Genomic DNA, 17,625 nt, shown 5'->3' with positions numbered 1-17,625 from the left:
AAGAATCGCGCCAGAGGACGATCAGTTCGAGGCGAAGAGTATTGCTAGAGAAGACGGTAACGAGAGGGATGAATTGTAATGTTGAGGCGATTCGTAAGGTAGATTCGGTGGGTCAAGAGATAGCTCACCTTGATGGAAAACAGAAAGGGACATAAATTCTTAGACTTGCGATACTTCTCATTCGCAATAAATCGTGTGAATTGTGGAAGGTGTGGATGGCTCGTTATCTCCAGGTCATCACAGTACCATGGAATGGAGTGGATAGAACCAGAGTATGGACTTCTGGACTTTTCGAATATATAGCGATCTCGCTCTTCCTCCCTCCTACACATATTCACCCTTATACAGGCTGTCTCTGTGTTCTTTATCACACACACAGCAATCAAATCTACACCAGACGCAGCCATGACCAAGAACGCAAAGGTCATATTCCCGGCTAAAGCCACATCCGCAACCCAGACGACATCATGGGAATGGTCAGCTCCATACTTCGTTAAGCGAGCGCAGGAAGTTCAGGCCAGATTAGATCTCCAACGGCAGACTATGAATGATCTTCAGGGCCAGTATAAGAACCTCCAGAACCAGAATAGGAACCTTCAGGACCAGAAGAAGGATCAGAAGAAGAATCACGAACGCGAGTTACACACGTGCACCGGAACGTTTATTGTCGTTTTGCTCACCTTCGCCGCCTTCATGATATGTGGTTTTCTGCCATCTTCATCGCCCGAACATTGTTCATCTGCGCTAGAAGCGAAAGCAGTACAGATGACGGCCACGCCTACTACGGTCACAGTCACGCTGCCTATCGCAATCAACGCCGTGCCGACAATCGAGGCCGCATCAGCGATCAAAGCTACCTCATCAACCGAGGCGGCACAACCAACTAAGCCGGTAAGCTTTGGTCTACAACCACTCTCCCTAAAAACCGCCCTAGCATGCTAATGTCTCAAATAGTTCTGGAAAACCTTGACCCACGAGCAGATAATGTCTGTCATCCGCGACTATGATAAGATTCAAGGCCGATATCGAGACAACCAGAAGGCTTGGCAACGAGAACAAGATACGAAGCGGAAGGCCAACATGCAAAAAATGATCGCGCAGTGGGCGAAGAACATGGCAGAGAAAAGACGACGCGAAGAGGAAGCCCAAGAACAGGCCCGGAAACAATTGTGACGTCAGCGATGATGCTCTACACATCGAGGGTGAGTGCGTTGAAAACACCATTCCCGAGACACACTCGGTAGATTGTCGATTGAGAACTCTATGCAAAGCAGCGCAAACCCATAGATTGACTTCTTCTAAGCGCTAGTGGTCGTGCTTCTGGACCGGTCTTGAGACCTTTTAGAGAACAGGGCCTCGCGCCGCAATGACATCGTCGGATAACGAGCTAGGCGCCTACAGAGAAGCTAACGCTCCGCATTCTGTATTGCAGCAAATAGATATGAGTATACGTAATCTTCTACTCTGTCGAACTGCGTTGCTATGAATACTTCGGTTTAGGCCCTACTAAGGCTCCCACCTCATGCTTACAGTGTCGTATGCCTCAGAGCAATTCCTACACTTGCCCAGCTTGCAAGGCACTTCACTTCACAGTCCGCACGAAGCAACTCCCCGCTGGAAGCACCAGACCAACAGCACCATGAATACTCTTCTGGGAGAGGTACTCTACTACCCCAGCCCCGTAAAGCGACCGACGATACATCGTGCTTGTGAGCATAATACATATTTTCCGCCTTGTGTACTATTCCTCCTATTATCTTTTGTAGCATTGTGAGACCTCTATCTTTAGAATGTTAGTAGGCTACGCATCTACTACTATTTAGCATATTATATTGTATCATACTTTCTGTTTATTCGCTCCATCATCTTCACTATAAACACTCTTCCCCCCTCCCCACCTACTACCTTAACCCTATCAGCTACCCAGCTCTCCCCCTACAACACATAGATAATATCAATAAGCGCGAACCAACAAGAGCCGCTAATCTCTACGCCGCAGAGATTACAGAGAACGTTCGCAGTGCCACCTACTAGAAGAACGCCATCAAGCTCACAAGGGCAGAGTACTTTTAGATAAGCCCCTTAAACTAGAACACAACCCTTAACGTAAGCCGCAACAACAGCAGATCCAAAGACAAGAAAGCTGTTGTGAAGATGGCGGACACGATGCAGACAAACTAGCACGGCCTTTCCACCTGGGAAAGTCCTTCATCAAGGGTGGAACCGCATGGCACTACACAGAGGCCCATATCAATAACCCGTATTGTATAGAAACAACCTTGGAATGGTTAAACTTGGTAACCGAAATGAGAAGATATCCCAACAGATGGGAAACTCCAAGAGCGGCATGTGCTTACGAGCGAGTGCTTGGAGACCAGATTAACAACATTAAAGTCCCGAAGGAACTCTTTGTAGTTGACAGGTAACGAAGCGACATGCCCAGAAAGACCCCGTTCACTACAGCACTACCATTGACAGCCTCCGCCAGGCAGACGTTAGAAAGCTCGAGCACGTGATCAAAACGATCATCGACACTACTGCTTCTAGCTAAATCAGGGAGTCTTATTGATCACAGGAATACATCGAGGGCGGGACATGTTGACGGCAGACAACTACCAAGTATATGCTGGCAACCCGGTTTGCATGGTCCAGATGCCGACATTACAGCGATTCAATGAGACATCAGCGCAGTTTACATCTCGCCAAACTCTCCAAAAAGCGTACAAGAAAGCTATCCAAATCTACATAGGACACACAAGCTTAGGAGCAGCAGCAGATCTAGCAGAAGCCGAAGCTAAGCTCGAGAACGCAATAGAGAGGAGGATGCGACATAGACAGAGCTTTAAGCGGCTAGAGACCGTATAGAAAACCTCTAAGCCTATCAACGACAGTAGTTCCCGCAGCCTTGTCGAAGCAGAACAACTAGAGCTATACTATGCGCAGATAAGTCCCCACGCGAAGTTCGCTTGTTAGAACGCGAGGTAGAGCTAGGACGTCTGCATGTCCTTACTCTTAGGTCGGGAGCAGTAGCAGAGCTTAAAAATGCCGAAGCAGAACTGGGAACTGCAGCGCTCAAAGACTAAGTGACTTAGGTCAAACTGCAAAATCCTAAAGGACTAAGCCAAACACTACTACAATATTTGGATTACGACGTTCCTCTTACCATGTACCGCAAGGGATTCCTCTAGCTCGCAGAACTCACATTCTAGTACATCTTTAAGCCTCTAAATGCGATAGCTGTATGCGAGAGCGCCGTCACTACGTCCGTCATTCGCGGATCCATCGAGTTCCCCGAGAACACGGGAATAGCATATGCGGAGTTCAAGCGTACTAATGCTAAGTTGTATCCTCCGTATAATGGCTGGGAAGGGAATAGGCCTCGCTGGTGGGAGAGATGGGGAGGGAGGATGGTTTTGAGGATGGCGCGGGTACTGCGACAGCGCCATGATGCGCAACATGTACCACATCAGAACTCTTTACCTGAAGGCCTCGTGGCTCAGCACTTCCTGTTCCCCGAAGAATTACTACCGCATGCACGCATTATTCCAAGGTAGTAATGATACGCTACACATGAGACGCGACAGCGGACATAAAGACGCATCTACAGCTCATATTAGACGTAGTTATGTAGAAGAGAGTAGAAGTAGACAAAGAAGTCAAGACCGCCCTTTGCATTCATTCCTGCACTGAGCCTCTTACCAGGAAGCGTCACACGATGGAGAAGTCCACCGCAGCATGTCACCGCCTCCCGAGCGGCAGCGGAACGTGCATCCGCACCTATCGGTATTGTCATGAAGTGTAGAAAACGCGCGTTCCCTGCATGTTGCTAATGTCATACTCGTGTTACATAAATGCTTCGGGGACATCGTGATGACACTCATAGCTCACTTCGATAACCAAGTATCCTTTCGCGATGATCCAGTTGACATACTCAAATACTTGCTCTTCTGCGGGCATAGTATCCGGCCGGTCCATCTCGTCGTAATGAGACATCGCATTATCCAACGTCATTTGGAACATGTCTCCATCTTGTAAGTCTCGGAGGCTTTCTCTTCGGGGGATAGGTATTCCGAACTGACAGAATTTGGCGTGTTCATCCCAGCCGGCACGTATGTCATCAACTCTTTTCCACCATTTGCTTCTTGTTGGCTCTGCTCGAGGCCCAGGACACCGCACTGAACACCTCTGCCCAAAGAAACAGCAAGTATGCTCGCCACCCAGAAAATTGAACAGTTGGATTCGGGTGAAATCGTACACGTATTGCGTCTTCAGAGGCTGAGGTGGTCGGACGTTTTCGAGCCACTTGCGCACACAGCGTTTGGTCAGACCAATGCGACTTATTCTAGTCTCAGACATGAACTTGACAGGTGTACAGCCTGTGGGTGAGCATACGCATGTGCAATCGTCGTGAGGTATACCCAGCTCTTTTTGGACTGCTTCCATGTAATACTCCTGTGTGGGTACCGCATCGATATCGTGCTTGAAGACAGCTCCAGGGTATTGCAGTCGCTTGGCGTAGAAATGGAGAGCAGTTAGTCGTGCAACTTCATGCTCTGATCGCATCGGGATTCCTCTTTCTGTAAACCAATCTACCATCGCAAAATTGGCCATGAACCAACTCTGGAGAAATGGCGTCACGCCGCAGTCGTCGGGCGTGTCGATGTCGCGAAACCCAGCATTCCAAAACAAGTCTGCTGTTGCAGGCTCTAATTTAATCATACCGTGCATGTCCGAGAAGTTATAGAAGCTCTCCCCGTCAATCTCAAGGGCCTCAGGGACATCGATCCCATTTGATAAAAGGGCCTCAATGATAGACGGTGCCTTTTGTTCGTGAACTTTCCCAGGCGTTAGGTTGAGCTTGAAGAACAGGGTTGGCGGCAAACGCGAGCTGGCTAATTCAACAAGCCGTTTATGGCGGTCAATGAGCGCTGGGACAAGCAGATCGAGTATCTGTGATCTTTGCGGACCTTCCAAGTCTAACGCGTGTTGTAATAAGCTGTCATCGTGCGAAGGCGTGAAAAGCCCACAATCTGCACCAATCAAGCATCTTACGGAGTCAGTAAGGCCTAGGGCCACGGCTAGGTGTATAGGCCGCCGACCGAAGGTGTCCGCGGGATTGACGTTCACACCCCTCTCCACGAGCAGTTTAAGTCCAGTTGGCCATAGGACAGAGAAATGAACCGGGGCTAAGCCATTCACCGGAGATTTACGGTTCAAAATGGATAGCTTAGCCTTTTGGACCAGGCGCCGAAAGTGTCCCTCATTGCGTTGCAGGATCACTGGCACAATCTCACCAAGACTTAAAACTGGGAAATTTTAGTGATACTACTGCCTCTAATGGAGGGAAACGCACTGTCAATCTGATCTTCGAACAAAGACAGCTGCTGAGCCTCTTTGGGGAACCCGCGAGATCGATAGCTTGGAACCAAATTGGGCACGTAGGCTCTCGTGGAGTGACCTCCAGCATGTTTAATTCGTTCAAGAATGTCGATAAATAGCGGTCTCTTGTTGCCATGTCCGAAAAGATCCTGCGCGATCGTGTCTGCAAGCTGGTCAAATGTGGTGCCCTGGCAGGCTCCTTGGTATTCGAGGCTGTCGTCGCGCGTCGGAATCCTCAAAACGTTCGGGTCAGCCCCCATGTCCAATAGGAACTGAACGAGGACAGCGTATTCATCGCCAGCCCAGGATATGATGGGAGGAAAGGCGGTACATAGCCATATGATCTTCTATAGAGCGTGTCAACTCGACGTTGCTCGCGCCGCGCGCATCGGGCAACATACGTTTAGGAGAGTATTCCCATTGCTATCGGTGTCTAGCACAGAGGCTTCTCTGTCATCGAAAAACTGTTTTAGGGTGGCTTGGAGCTGAGGAATAAGTAAGTGGTGCTGCCCGCTCCTATATAGTTCCTCTTTAGCTTTCTCAATGGCACGAAATGCAGGTGATGTATTCGCGTCAACGAGCCTACTTGTACCTATCACGATTGGACTGATCGAGAAAGGGTTCATGGTCGACCAGTTCCGTACTCGGGTGCCCACGTCGATCGTGTGAGACACAAGCCAGGACGGAGGAACAAGTTGCATGGTGACCTCGAGGCTCTGTTCTGAGATGTGGTAGTCTGGACAATATGAGAAGTGTTGTGTTCGGAACGTTCGGGTGAACCGAAGTATCGATAGTGGCTGCCATCGACGTGCAGTGTTGACAGTACGACATCTGCATCTTTGGGGTCTACGACCATGGATTGCCATGCCTTGTCGTAATTCTTGGCTTACTTGGGAGTCGACATACACGTTGTCCATAACGTAGCCACTGCCTCCATGCGGACTGTGTTTGCTTGGGCTCACAGTCAACTTCTCCATCGCCGCAATAATCTGCTGTGTATTCGTCAAGGTCATCTCCGTGACCTGTCGACTTGATCTCCGTGCTGTTATATCCGCATCGTATCCTGCCAGGAGGCGTTGAGTGTCTTGTAAGATGCGTTCTGTTCTCGTGGAAGTGATCGCTAGGTTCTGGTCGATATGTTCGACGCAAGGAACCAGTTGTGCTGTACTCGTTGCAATCTTGTTCGACGTGCTGTCTACTGTCTTAAGGAGAGTCAAGGTCTCGCTAGCATCAAGCTGCGTCTGGTCTGTAGTCGCCGCGATACTTGATGCGACCTTGCTGTATGCTAGTCAGTACAGTGGTATTCTCCAAGCCAGGCAACCAGCTTCTCCATTTATCAATGCCCTACTTACAGATTCGCTGCTTCCAACCATAAAGAGAGGATGCTCTTCTTCTGTTCGAGTCGATCGCATGTGCTTGCTACTTCCTCCTTCTTACGGACAGAACAAATAGCATCCCAGCCTCGTTGCAGCACTGAATCGTTCTTGTGAGCGAGCAATGCTTCCAGTGTCTTGCAGAGCTCCTCAGCAAGGTCTAGATACTCGAGTAGAGGCGTGTCAAACTTGGAGGATGAAACTGTCGTTGCAAAGCCAGACAAATGGTGATTACGTATATGCTGGGCGATCTCGATTTGCTGACGTAGGTCGGTTTGAAGCTGAGCAAAACGACGCGGTACATTGCGCACGTCCGAGCAGAAGCGTTCGAGGCAGGATGAAAGGCGCAAAGCTACGTCCACGAACTGGACAACGGCGGCGACGGTGCCTACCACCTCCGCCATCTGAGGTATTGTAATGAGAAAGATGAGTGCCAGCAGTGGGGAATAGGCTCATATGTATTGGCACGGCTGACGAAGCCTATCTTGAGCGAATAGAATGCGTGCATGATCATGTACATGGTGTTGGCGAGGCTGAGCTTCAGCCTTGTAACCAGATTGATGAAGGCGATGAATTCAGGTCAGGGTCTCGCCGTGAGCCACGTGTCAAGCACGGGTGATTCAGAGATGCCGGGCCGTACATGGCACTTGCTGTAGATTGTTCACATTTTGATGGTGAAAGTAAAAGTGAAGGGAGGCGTGGATGAGATGGATGGCAGCTGCTGGACCCTGACGCTAGTAATCATCCACGGTTAGCGCCACATTCATCGGAATCGCCTTCCGAGAAGGCGCGGCGACAATCGTAAGCTCTTGGTAGCCTAACCGCCTTCTCGAGGCTTCTGATGCTTGCTCAGCTTCGTTATCACACACTGTCGCCTCCGTGTCAGCTCTCTAGCATCTTCTTCACTCAGCCTTCTGAACATATATCATTCCCATATCCATCACAACCATGGCAGCCAACGAATCAAGCTACACCGAGATGAAGGGCGACTTGGAAGCAATCGGGGCGCATTGCCAGATGGAATACTGCAATGTACTAGACTTCCTGCCATTCCGCTGTGAGAGCTGTCACGGGTAGGTACCCAACTCCCTCCAGGCTACGCGTCCCGCGCGTACCTACACACCATACACCACCATACTAACACCCACGCCCAGGAAATTCTGCCTCGACCACCGCACCGAATACGCACACAAATGCCCCAAAGAAGGCGAATGGGCGCGTCAAAAAGCCAAAAACGCCCAAAACACCACGCCATCCGCCCCCAAACCCAGCGTCTGCAACCACGACTCACAATGCGCCGACCCCTCCTGCAAGACCTTCATAGACACCGCGCGCGCCCAAGGCGTCCACTGCCCCCGCTGTAACAGACGATACTGTCTCAAACACCGCTTCGAAGAAGACCACGCCTGCTCCACCCTAACGCCCCTTGGCGCGCGCCCCCAGAACTACGTCCAAGCACGCACGCAAACCGCTCTCACTCGGCTAAAAGCATGGGCGGAACAAAAGAAGAAAGATGACGAGAAACGGCGTTCTTCATCCAAGAAAACAGGCGGTTTCCTCGGCCTAGGCAAATCCTCCTCCTCGACAGCATCATCCGCCCAAGCCGAACTCAACGCCCTCAAACGCGTCGCAAAAGGCGAAGCCAGCATCCCCGCCGAAAAACGCATTTACCTACACGTCGAAGCCTCGGCTGATACAACCAAAGCGAAATACCCCACGGGGAAATTCTTCTACAATAAAGAGTGGACAGTCGGGCGCGTGTTGGATATGGCGGCCAAGGCGCTGCAGGTGCAGAATGTGAACAATCGGGGTGGGGGCGAGGAGGAGAAGTTACGGGTTTTCCATGTGGAAGGGGGGCGGTTGCTCAAGTTTAGTGAGAAGATTGGGGAGCCGTGTCAGAATGGGAATATGATTGTGCTGTTGAGGGGGGTGGGGAGTGGGGAGGCGCCGGATTTGATTGATTTGTAGGTGGAAGGGGGGAATTAGGAGTGAGCAGTTGGGGGTAGAGAGACCATTGCATGGCGTGGCGTTTCGCGGTTGTGTTTATAGCGCTGGAGATACCCTGATGCCTATGTGGCATGATTGAATGAATCGAAGTATGAGCAACCATATATCCGACGACGTTAGTGGAGATTTTGAACAAACATATGTCAAGAGCCTACATATCTCATCGAAGGCGTGACTCAGTATGTCAACTTCCCTTTAGCAAGGAACAGTACGCCCGGCCTGACCACTCATGACCATAGACGTAAGCTTGATACGATCATTATATTTAGATTTATCCTTATTCGGTACTGATACAGCACTAAGTAGGCGTCGAGCACTTCGAACGCCGGTGCCATCTCCCATCGCATGTATATGCAGAACCCCAATGTAAACGCCAATGCCAACGCTATATCGCATGAACCATGCCCTTGGTATATAACCACTGCCCTCTCTGCTTGTGTGCTTGACCATGTCGCGCCATACGACCAGCACACGTCGGTGTGGTATGCTTCTGACCTTCCTGGACGCGTCTCAGTCTCCGCGGCGGAGGTGTATCGTTCGTATCCGTAATGTGGGTTGTGCCGTCGTGGTGCGACGAGTGCTACTCTTTCTGGATCGAATCTCGCTTGACGTATTTGTCGCAGCATGCATCCGCCTCTTTACATCATTCTTCGTCCATTCAGTCGTCCTCGTGCTCCTTATTACTGCACTTCAACCCATGTATCTTTGTCCCCCAACCAACACTCCCGAGGTTATTCGCGCCATCGGAAATAGTGAGAAACTGATCCAGGTTTTCGTCGCCGCTGCAGTCATAATTGCTGGCATACTGTCAGTTCCCCATCATTAACCTCGACGCCAACCACCAACAATAAACGTACTCATAAAACCGACAGCTCCAGTAGTCATCCCTGTCCAACACAGCCTGGACATCGTGCCCGCCTACTAAGATACTTTGCACGCGCCCATCGATGCTGTAACCTTGTGTTAGCCTTTCTCCTTCAATCATACGCGAGAGCGACAGGTGTGCGCAACATACAGATTATTATCCAGCGACAGACACTGATTATTATACGCGTCGACACTGACTTCGCTGAGGAACGACGGCGCAGCAAAAAGCTGCACTTTGATCTTTGTGCCGCTGATGGTATCGTCGGCGAGTGCGGAGCCCGTCCAAGCCAGCAGTACTGCGGACACGGAAACGAGGCGGCTACTGGGCTTCATATCGGCGGCATGCGATGCGTCCGAGGCGTCGCGCGAGGGGTCGTGCGTTTACGTGGGTAATAGGCGCGAAGGGCAGGGCGCGGTGGTCGGGGTAAAGCGTTCGTGACGGCGTCAAGGGCAGGCGTGCGACCAGCGATGAGGAAAGGATGAAGTCGGTGGTGGATGACGGCGGGTGTGTGGGTCGGGGGTCAGGTGGGCGATGTGGTTGGGTGGAGTGGAGGAATGCACCGCCTCCTCATTGCCGTTATGACCGCACGGACGTTTGCGACGGGGTCGTGACTGCCAATCTCCCTATAACCTCTGCATAGCTTGTCTTCACGATGCGGCAATGCGATGCGCGATATATGTCGTCTCGGTGCTAGATAGACTGCGAGCTTGTGCGATTAGACGGTGCGTATATGGCTAAAGGCCGCGTGTGCTACATGGCTAGCCCTCGAGTCCGCTGCTCGACTTGACGTCACATGCTATTCCACAACAATATTGCGCCTACATAGTTAGGACGGCTTAGGGCCCGGTCATGTTCACTATAGAGGGAACGAAGGGCCTTTCGGGATTACAATACCGATGTCCTTATCGCATGCTGTTTATCGCGAGGTTACAAGGTGGTAGATGTGCAGACATGTCGCAGTCTCGCAGAGCGTTCGATCCTGAAAATGCGGTTTCGACTATCTCGGTACGATTAGTTCCCGAGGGATTGGAGCAGGGCGATTTTCGCGGACGATGTCGCGGCGAAGACAGTAGACGAGTAGTCATTACCATCATTCCATTCTATCTTTTATGCAGTCTAAATGACGACCAGGACTACTGATACACCAAACTAAAACACATTCCTCGTACTGGTGACCTCGAAATCTGTAGTCACCATCACATTATCTTTCCCATCTTGCAAGCGTGACCCATCAGTGGTTCCAGTTGGTGTAGGGCTAGCCTTTCGGTCCAGAAAAGTCAACTCCATTTCATCGTCCATAGTGCCGCCCTGAATATTCGAGCTGTGCCCATTGAAGTTGATACCTTTGCTACCAATCGTTTTGCCGGAGCCAGCTTGCAGATAGCCTGAGTTGCTGCGGTTGGATGAGGTAGCGGGTGTGGGTTTGATGATGAGTGCCTTTAAGGACGGGAGCGAGACGACGATGACGGCTGTGCACATTTCGGCCGTGCACCAAAGGTCTGGGGGCTGTCAGTGGAGGCTTGGGGACGTGAGATGGGAAGCGTGACGTACTGCCGTCGGCGTCGGCGATGTCGTAGTCCATGTTGTAGACGATGAAACGGGCGAGACTGATGGCCATGGTGATGGCGCCCAGAGAGAAGATTCCGACCAGGCCGACCTTTTGTCTTCTACGCAGCTTCAAGCAGTTGAAAATGAAGAATGGCAGGCCGAATACTAGGAACGCTGTTAGTGCATGTTTTAGGAAGTGGCCTTGGTCTACTTACGCAGCAGATCCGTGCCAAAGTTGAGTGTCCAGTTGACTACCAAGTTGGAGTAAGTATTCCATGTTGAGTTGAGCTGGTTCTCGATAGACCTTTTGGAAAGTAGATGTTAGCTAAGGAACAACTTGATCGAAGTAAGGGTAAAGGTCGTACCAGTTGTCGGAGATATTTGGCGCGAGAAGAGTATCGCACAGTATGCTCGCAACAAAGCAGGCGATCACGATCGCAGTAGTGGCATAGACTGCGTAACGAAGACGTCTGAAGCCTTGCGGGATCAACCACCAGTAGAAAGCCACCAGCGAAACTTTGGGGAAGTACAACCCCGTGTCGAAGAAGTAGATAGACACGAATACGACCTAGCAGCAAACACCTGTCAGCTCACTCGTCTCGTTGCGTATCTCGAAGGTCATGTTTTTGACGTACTTTCAGGTATTCGACGGAGTCGCTCCTTGTCTCCTCGTCCAGAGGATGATCAATCAAGATGTAAAGCGCTCTTGTAGAGCAGGCAAACCATCCAAGCGCGCAGATGAAGCCTCCCCAAACGAGGTAGTCGGGTAGAGTCAATGAACGGTGCTCCATACAAAGACGGACCCAACATCTTAGGATCGTAACACCCAGTGCCAACACGAGGAGTATCCCCTGGATAACCTGTAGATGTGAGTGAGACTTCAAATCATTCGGACTCGCGTAGTTCTTACGATAGAAGTGACTATCTCCATCGCGGCAGCATACACACACAGTATGTGTGGCCGGTGGAGTTTAAGTTTGCCCCAATGGGAACAAACGGAAAGAAGTGGTGAGTGAGGTCAAGTGCGAACTCTACTTGGGGTTGTTTGACATCTTGACACCTGCATATAGCGGGCAGCGCGAAGCCTAGGGTCAGGGTAGGTTAAAAGGGAGTGGTACGATCCGGCGTCTTGTGCTACACGTCGGAATCATGAGTCGCATAGTTCCAGGCGGCTGGTAGCGTCTGTTCCGTGCTGATCAGTAGTCGATCAACCGGCTCCGCGGGCACTGCGGGTGAGATGAACCTTTTTTTCCTTTTGCTTAACGGGGAAGAGAAGCTTCGGTATTCTGCGAATACGAGCTTCGCACTGACGTGACGACGTTGCCGGAACGTCATGAGGTTCTCGCGACGTTTGTACGCGCAAGATAGCTGGCAGATATCGACAAGCTTCACTTTCAAGGCGCGGCGTCTCGGACGTGAGCGGGAACATTCCCCGTCCCGTCCATAATTTATCTTAATCTTGCCGCGAGTTGTTCAGTCTCTGTCGTCGGGCAGGCATTATGCATCCACGGACCTGACAGAGGGAGCTGAGCAGACAATGAAACACCAGTACCATACCAACACATCACTAGAAGAAGCCGAAGCAGCTCGAGAACTTCTGGGCCACGAATCGGGACTCTCGAATGCGAAGAGAACGTGGTAAGCTAAGTGTGGGCGCCGTCACGAAGTGCTTGAGTCCCTCCGTGTCCTTGGTTGAGCTTGTCGCGGAGCTACCGCACGCTACAGATCTTTTCTGGGATATCCTCGTGGCTTCTGCCCAGCCGGTCCAGTTTTGCGTTAAGACAGCCTCGTGGCGATGGACGACGCACGCTTGACTCGCGGCAGGGTCAGATAGCAGTCCAACGACTTGGCGATTTCGCGGGGTTGCCTCCGATCAGCATGCAATCCCTCGGAGTGGTCGCGGTCGACTTTCCCTCGACGTCGTCGGTCCTTCTTCACTCATGAAGCGACTGGGAACCTGCGTGCGCGTCTGACACGCCGTAGGCTAAATGTCTTTATTTTGCGATCGAAGGCGTTCCGTAGCGCCATGGTGGATTCCTTGTTTCTCCAAAAGCCCCGACCCTAGATTCCACAATCATCGCGCACTGATCTACAGATCTCTGTGGAGTGGGCCAACGGACCCGTGGAGATGGCCTGGATCTGAGGTCGAGGGTACAGTACCCTTGGCAAAATCAGCGTCTGGTGTCGCAGCCATGCTCCGACCCTCCAGGGGCTCTGCGCTAGAGGGGAATGACGCGACATCAGCAAACCTTATACAGTAGGGCCAACTGTGCCACTTTGACATCTGGATCATGTCAATAGGCTTACAGATTTCCAGATAAATGAGCTTGGTATGGAGCGCGAGATTCCTCGGCACAAGATATCTCGGCAAAGTCAAGAACATAATGCGCGACTCTTGATCGCGCCATTCTGGTAAGTCGCCTTGAGAGGGGAGCGCAAACTGGTGACGCTTGTATATCCTCCTTGGGGACAAGACAAGATCCAGGTATCGTCGCGATGTAAGAGCAGGATGTGGTAGAAAGCGGTCCAACCCAGCCTGCCACGCAATGCAGGCCGTCGCAGCTTCCTAAATTGAGATGACGATGAGCTGATATCATCAAGAAGATTCGAACAGTTCAAAAGTAGCTCTTTTCGACCATGGGAGCCGATAGAAGACATTCGATGCGATACAGAAAAGATGGCGGTGGTTCTGGTGTTCTGGAGATTATGGACGGCATTGGTGATGACGGCACGCACGAAAGACCTGGTCAAAGCTCCTCGCCGAGTAACTGCACCCGTGCACTCGTCCCGATTCATCCCGCCTCAGCGGAAGGGACCATCACAGGGCTTCCAGCATGTACAATGTCACTGAGGCTCCCTTCGCCGATATATCTTCACTGCCTCAGAATTGAGCCGCCCTCGAGACGCCCTTGTCGTGGCTGCGTCACCGCTTCGTTGCTTCCTGCTACTTGGTCCGACCCTCCCGCAATGCCGGTCCCCTTAGCAGCCGCACCGCAATGGTGTATACGACAATAGCAACGAGGCTCGCGCTCGCCCACGTCCCGTAAGACTGAAAGTATGTGAGGTCCCTCTGCTTGTAGCCAGCAATTTGCATCGACGTCGTTCGCAAAAGCCCGCTGAGAGAGCCAATGACCAGATAGTCCTTCAGACCAACATTGGCAAGATTCATCTTCAATGCGCGCTGATATGGTGGAAAAGAACGCGTTGATGGAGGATGGGTAAGCAATTAACGACTCAGCAGTGGCTTGGAAGGTTCTGATGACAAAATTTTCCGCGGCTATGGCATCTAAACGATCGAGATAAGAGTGGTGGATGTAGGCTTCGGGATTTCGGTTCTCCATGCAGGGCTGAGGCACTCCTAGCTTGGCAACCTGAGAACAAAGAAACACCCACCGATCACTTTTCATATCGGCGCTACGGCATGTTGACAATGCTCCCCACGACAAGAGAGAAGTTCACAAACGACGAGCGGCGGAACAGAGCGTTGACGCGACATCTATGGCAGCCGAATTGAGAGCATCCCGAAGTTCTCCGCCCACGTGCTGCATTCACAAACCTAATTCGCTTATACCGCATGCTCATCTCGCACTCCCAGCCAAAGTCCTCCAGAGGCTGCGATGAACGCCCCTTTGCGGCCATGATCCCAGTGTTGGACGGCTTTCCGTGCGCCGGCACCACAGCCCGCTTGCGCCTTTGTCAGGGTCTCGGAAGCCAGTCTTCCACCCGGTAGTAGTGAACGCCTGAAATGTCACTTTTAGTGACAAGGCTGGATTAAAGCATGCTGACAAGCAATCAAACATCAATGCCGGGAACACTTTTACCCCGCGCTCTCCTGGCATCCCTCACCACCAGGCAGCGCTTCATCGCAGTCAATACAGCTACATCAATCTCGAGCAAAGAGCTTAAGAAACAATGGCGGTGCAGCAAGAAGAGCTGCGATATGCAGACGGCTTTGCTGAGTACGGCAACTTCTATGGCGGACCATCCTTCGAATACCTTGCGCCCCACCCGTCGATATCTCCAACAATAACAGGAAAGGCTGACGAGAATGCCACTTATCCGAACCATACTCACAAGGTGCCGCGAAAGCGGCAAGAGGCAGCAAGTCTTCCATTGGCATCTTCCATTACTGGGTCTGGGGCCAGTATCGCTATGCAGCCACTCACAGCCGATGGCATATCTCTCCAGTCTGGCAACGTCTTCTCACCACTGCGCGAAGGACCGTTACTATCGCATAACCCTCAAATGGAACCCTTTTCCGAGCCCCCAACCAATGGATCCTCCCGACCTCCAGAATGCAAAGACTCGCAAGCTGTTCGGCCACAATTCCCACAACGCGCGTCGAAGTCTTCTCCACCACAGCCTTTACGCTTCCTGAAACATGCATCAACAGTCCCTCCCACTCCTCCCATGTCTTGGGGGAGCACCGATAGCACTGAAGACGGTCTGTCAGACAGGATGCAATCCATGTATATCGCTTTTGATCATCCTTCGCCCTCCACTTCGACACCACAACCACTGAAGGTCGTCCATGGCATCTCTGAGCGTGTGAGCACTACCTACATGGCGAACGGTAATCGCAGCTCTAGCATGGGCTCATCCGTATTGCCAGATCTACCTGGGGGTCTAGATCAGTCATCACGAAGAAATATCTCTATATCCACCACGCAAAGTATAGAGAGTGAAGCATCCGACATGAGTCCCGGCGATGCTCGAGCTGAGATACTGCGCAGACTGAGCAGGAAGGAGCCTCCATCAGATCGGAAGGGTGCATCTCCTTTCAAGAAGAGCTTCCTACTCAAAAGAGCGGCTACTACGCCAAATCCAGCTAGTAGCCCATCACAAAACGACCTGACCGATATTCTCGAAGAAGCTGCTGCAGAGGGTAGTCTTTCACTGGTCAGGGCAGTCATCAATATGGGAGCTGATCCTATTTATCGATCAACTGGTAAATTGAAGAAGGTAAAGCACGAGGCCTTAGCGAAAGCTACCATGAACGGACGAGCCAGAGTGGCCGACTATCTCTTGAGAGAGGGTGCCACTTACGGAGACGCAACGAAGAGAGAAGACTACACTCCAATGGATCGCGCGCTCTTGGCGGCTGCCTACAAGGGACATGCAGACCTCATCGATTGTCTTGTATATCATGGCGCAAACCCAATGGTCGAGCAATGGCCAAGAGAAATGTATGATGCGCAACACTACTGGAACGAAGTACAGGTTCGCGTCACGAAGACCAGCTTCCTTGATGGCCTATCGAAGTGGAAAAATGTCGATCGCGGTATGAGCACCCTTAACCTCGTCATGCAACATCATAACTTCGATCCCACGGCCTTCGTGTCCGGCGCATTCGACAACAAGAGCGAAATTCAAAACGCTGGTGTCACAAATCGCCCGTGGCAGACGACGTACGAGTACTCTGTTCTGTCTTGCTTCGTTCGTGCTGGATGGGCAGATGCAGTGGAAGAGATGTTGAGCATGAAAGGCATGCCGAGGGACTATGAGAAGGAAGACGATGTTTTGCTGCACCAAGAAAAGCTTACAAGTCTCGTATCACCAATCAACGCGTTGACCAAAGAGACCTGGAATAAGCGACCGGAAGACGCACTTCGCATACTAAGGCTACTGATCGACAGAGGCTTCAATCTATGTCTCACGCAACGGACGGCTACAGATCTGGGCCCAAGGACAGCGCTCAGCCGTGCGATCTCAGCAGACGCTGCACAGGCGGTCGAACTCATCTTGCAGACCAAAGGCAGTTTGGTACGAGAGGAAATCTCGTTCCGACGAAACAAGAAAGAGACCAAAGCACTACCGCTCGCCACTGCCCTCTCACTCGACTCGCTGGAGACAGCGCGTGTGCTTCTCAGAGCAGGCGCACATCCCCGCGACCCAGCTTTCGAAGACATGAATGTACTGCAATTCGCCGCGTACCAAAACAGTCCGACCAACACTACAATGCTCGAAGAGATGATCGGCCTCGTCCCAGAACTAACATACGACGCGTTGAGCTATGCCATAAAGGGCTCCAACAAAGACGCAGTGCGCGTCCTTCTCAACGCCATCTCCGCAGCAGCCCTGCGCGAACAAATCGCCGCTCTACCACCCATATACGACATGCTGCTGCACTGCACTCCCCCCACCAAACAGGAAGTTCAAACCCAGTATCTTGAGCTCATCGACATGGTGGTCCAATGGGATGTTGGATATGCGTTGCAGCGACCCAGGCTTTCGGCGATTTTGTCGGCGATTCGGAAAGACAACTACATCGGTATGGAGAAGTTACTCCAGAACGGCGTGGTGGATGGCAGGAGTTTGGTCTTGAACAGCAAGGCGCAGCCGTGCGGCGAGTTGGGGACATGGACTATGCTCGAGTGCTGCGAGTTGACGGATAGGAGTGCGGAGTGGTTGAGTTTGCTGAGGAGTTATGGGGCGCCGCTGTATCATTGA

General features: G+C 51.7%; 6 protein-coding genes across 6 annotated transcripts; 3 read left to right on the top strand and 3 right to left on the bottom strand.

Annotated features, from left to right (window-relative positions):
• Nucleotides 1-405: 405 nt before the first annotated feature.
• On the top strand, nt 406-1,173 carry J4E86_008470 (uncharacterized protein; the record flags this gene model as incomplete). The annotated part of the gene is made up of 2 exons (XM_051448982.1): nt 406-891; nt 955-1,173. 2 exons carry the CDS (start codon nt 406-408, stop codon nt 1,171-1,173), a joined length of 705 nt encoding a protein of 234 aa, XP_051299979.1.
• Nucleotides 1,174-5,300: 4,127 nt separating this feature from the next.
• On the bottom strand, nt 5,301-7,156 carry J4E86_008469 (uncharacterized protein; the record flags this gene model as incomplete). Its single annotated transcript, XM_051448981.1, has 4 exons — nt 5,301-5,726; nt 5,781-5,864; nt 6,270-6,657; nt 6,732-7,156. The coding sequence occupies 4 exons, from the start codon at nt 7,154-7,156 to the stop codon at nt 5,301-5,303; spliced, it is 1,323 nt and encodes a 440-aa protein (XP_051299978.1).
• Nucleotides 7,157-7,700: 544 nt separating this feature from the next.
• On the top strand, nt 7,701-8,720 carry J4E86_008468 (uncharacterized protein; the record flags this gene model as incomplete). Its single annotated transcript, XM_051448980.1, has 2 exons — nt 7,701-7,825; nt 7,907-8,720. The coding sequence occupies 2 exons, from the start codon at nt 7,701-7,703 to the stop codon at nt 8,718-8,720; spliced, it is 939 nt and encodes a 312-aa protein (XP_051299977.1).
• A 697-nt stretch (nt 8,721-9,417) lies between these two features.
• Nucleotides 9,418-9,959, bottom strand: J4E86_008467 (uncharacterized protein; the record flags this gene model as incomplete). The annotated part of the gene is made up of 2 exons (XM_051448979.1): nt 9,418-9,541; nt 9,811-9,959. 2 exons carry the CDS (start codon nt 9,957-9,959, stop codon nt 9,418-9,420), a joined length of 273 nt encoding a protein of 90 aa, XP_051299976.1.
• Nucleotides 9,960-10,776: 817 nt separating this feature from the next.
• J4E86_008466 (uncharacterized protein) lies at nt 10,777-12,106 on the bottom strand (the record flags this gene model as incomplete). Its single annotated transcript, XM_051448978.1, has 6 exons — nt 10,777-11,126; nt 11,179-11,340; nt 11,391-11,479; nt 11,541-11,743; nt 11,811-12,035; nt 12,086-12,106. 6 exons carry the CDS (start codon nt 12,104-12,106, stop codon nt 10,777-10,779), a joined length of 1,050 nt encoding a protein of 349 aa, XP_051299975.1.
• Nucleotides 12,107-15,087: 2,981 nt separating this feature from the next.
• J4E86_008465 (uncharacterized protein) lies at nt 15,088-17,625 on the top strand (the record flags this gene model as incomplete). The annotated part of the gene is made up of 1 exon (XM_051448977.1): nt 15,088-17,625. The coding sequence occupies one exon, from the start codon at nt 15,088-15,090 to the stop codon at nt 17,623-17,625; it is 2,538 nt and encodes an 845-aa protein (XP_051299974.1).

This window comes from Alternaria arbusti (assembly GCF_024043155.1).
Source record: "Alternaria arbusti strain BMP 1465 chromosome Unknown scaffold_13, whole genome shotgun sequence".
Taxonomy (NCBI): domain Eukaryota; kingdom Fungi; phylum Ascomycota; class Dothideomycetes; order Pleosporales; family Pleosporaceae; genus Alternaria; species Alternaria arbusti.
The sequence above is the reverse complement of the archived record's forward strand: the minus strand, read 5'-3'. Positions and strand labels throughout refer to the sequence as shown.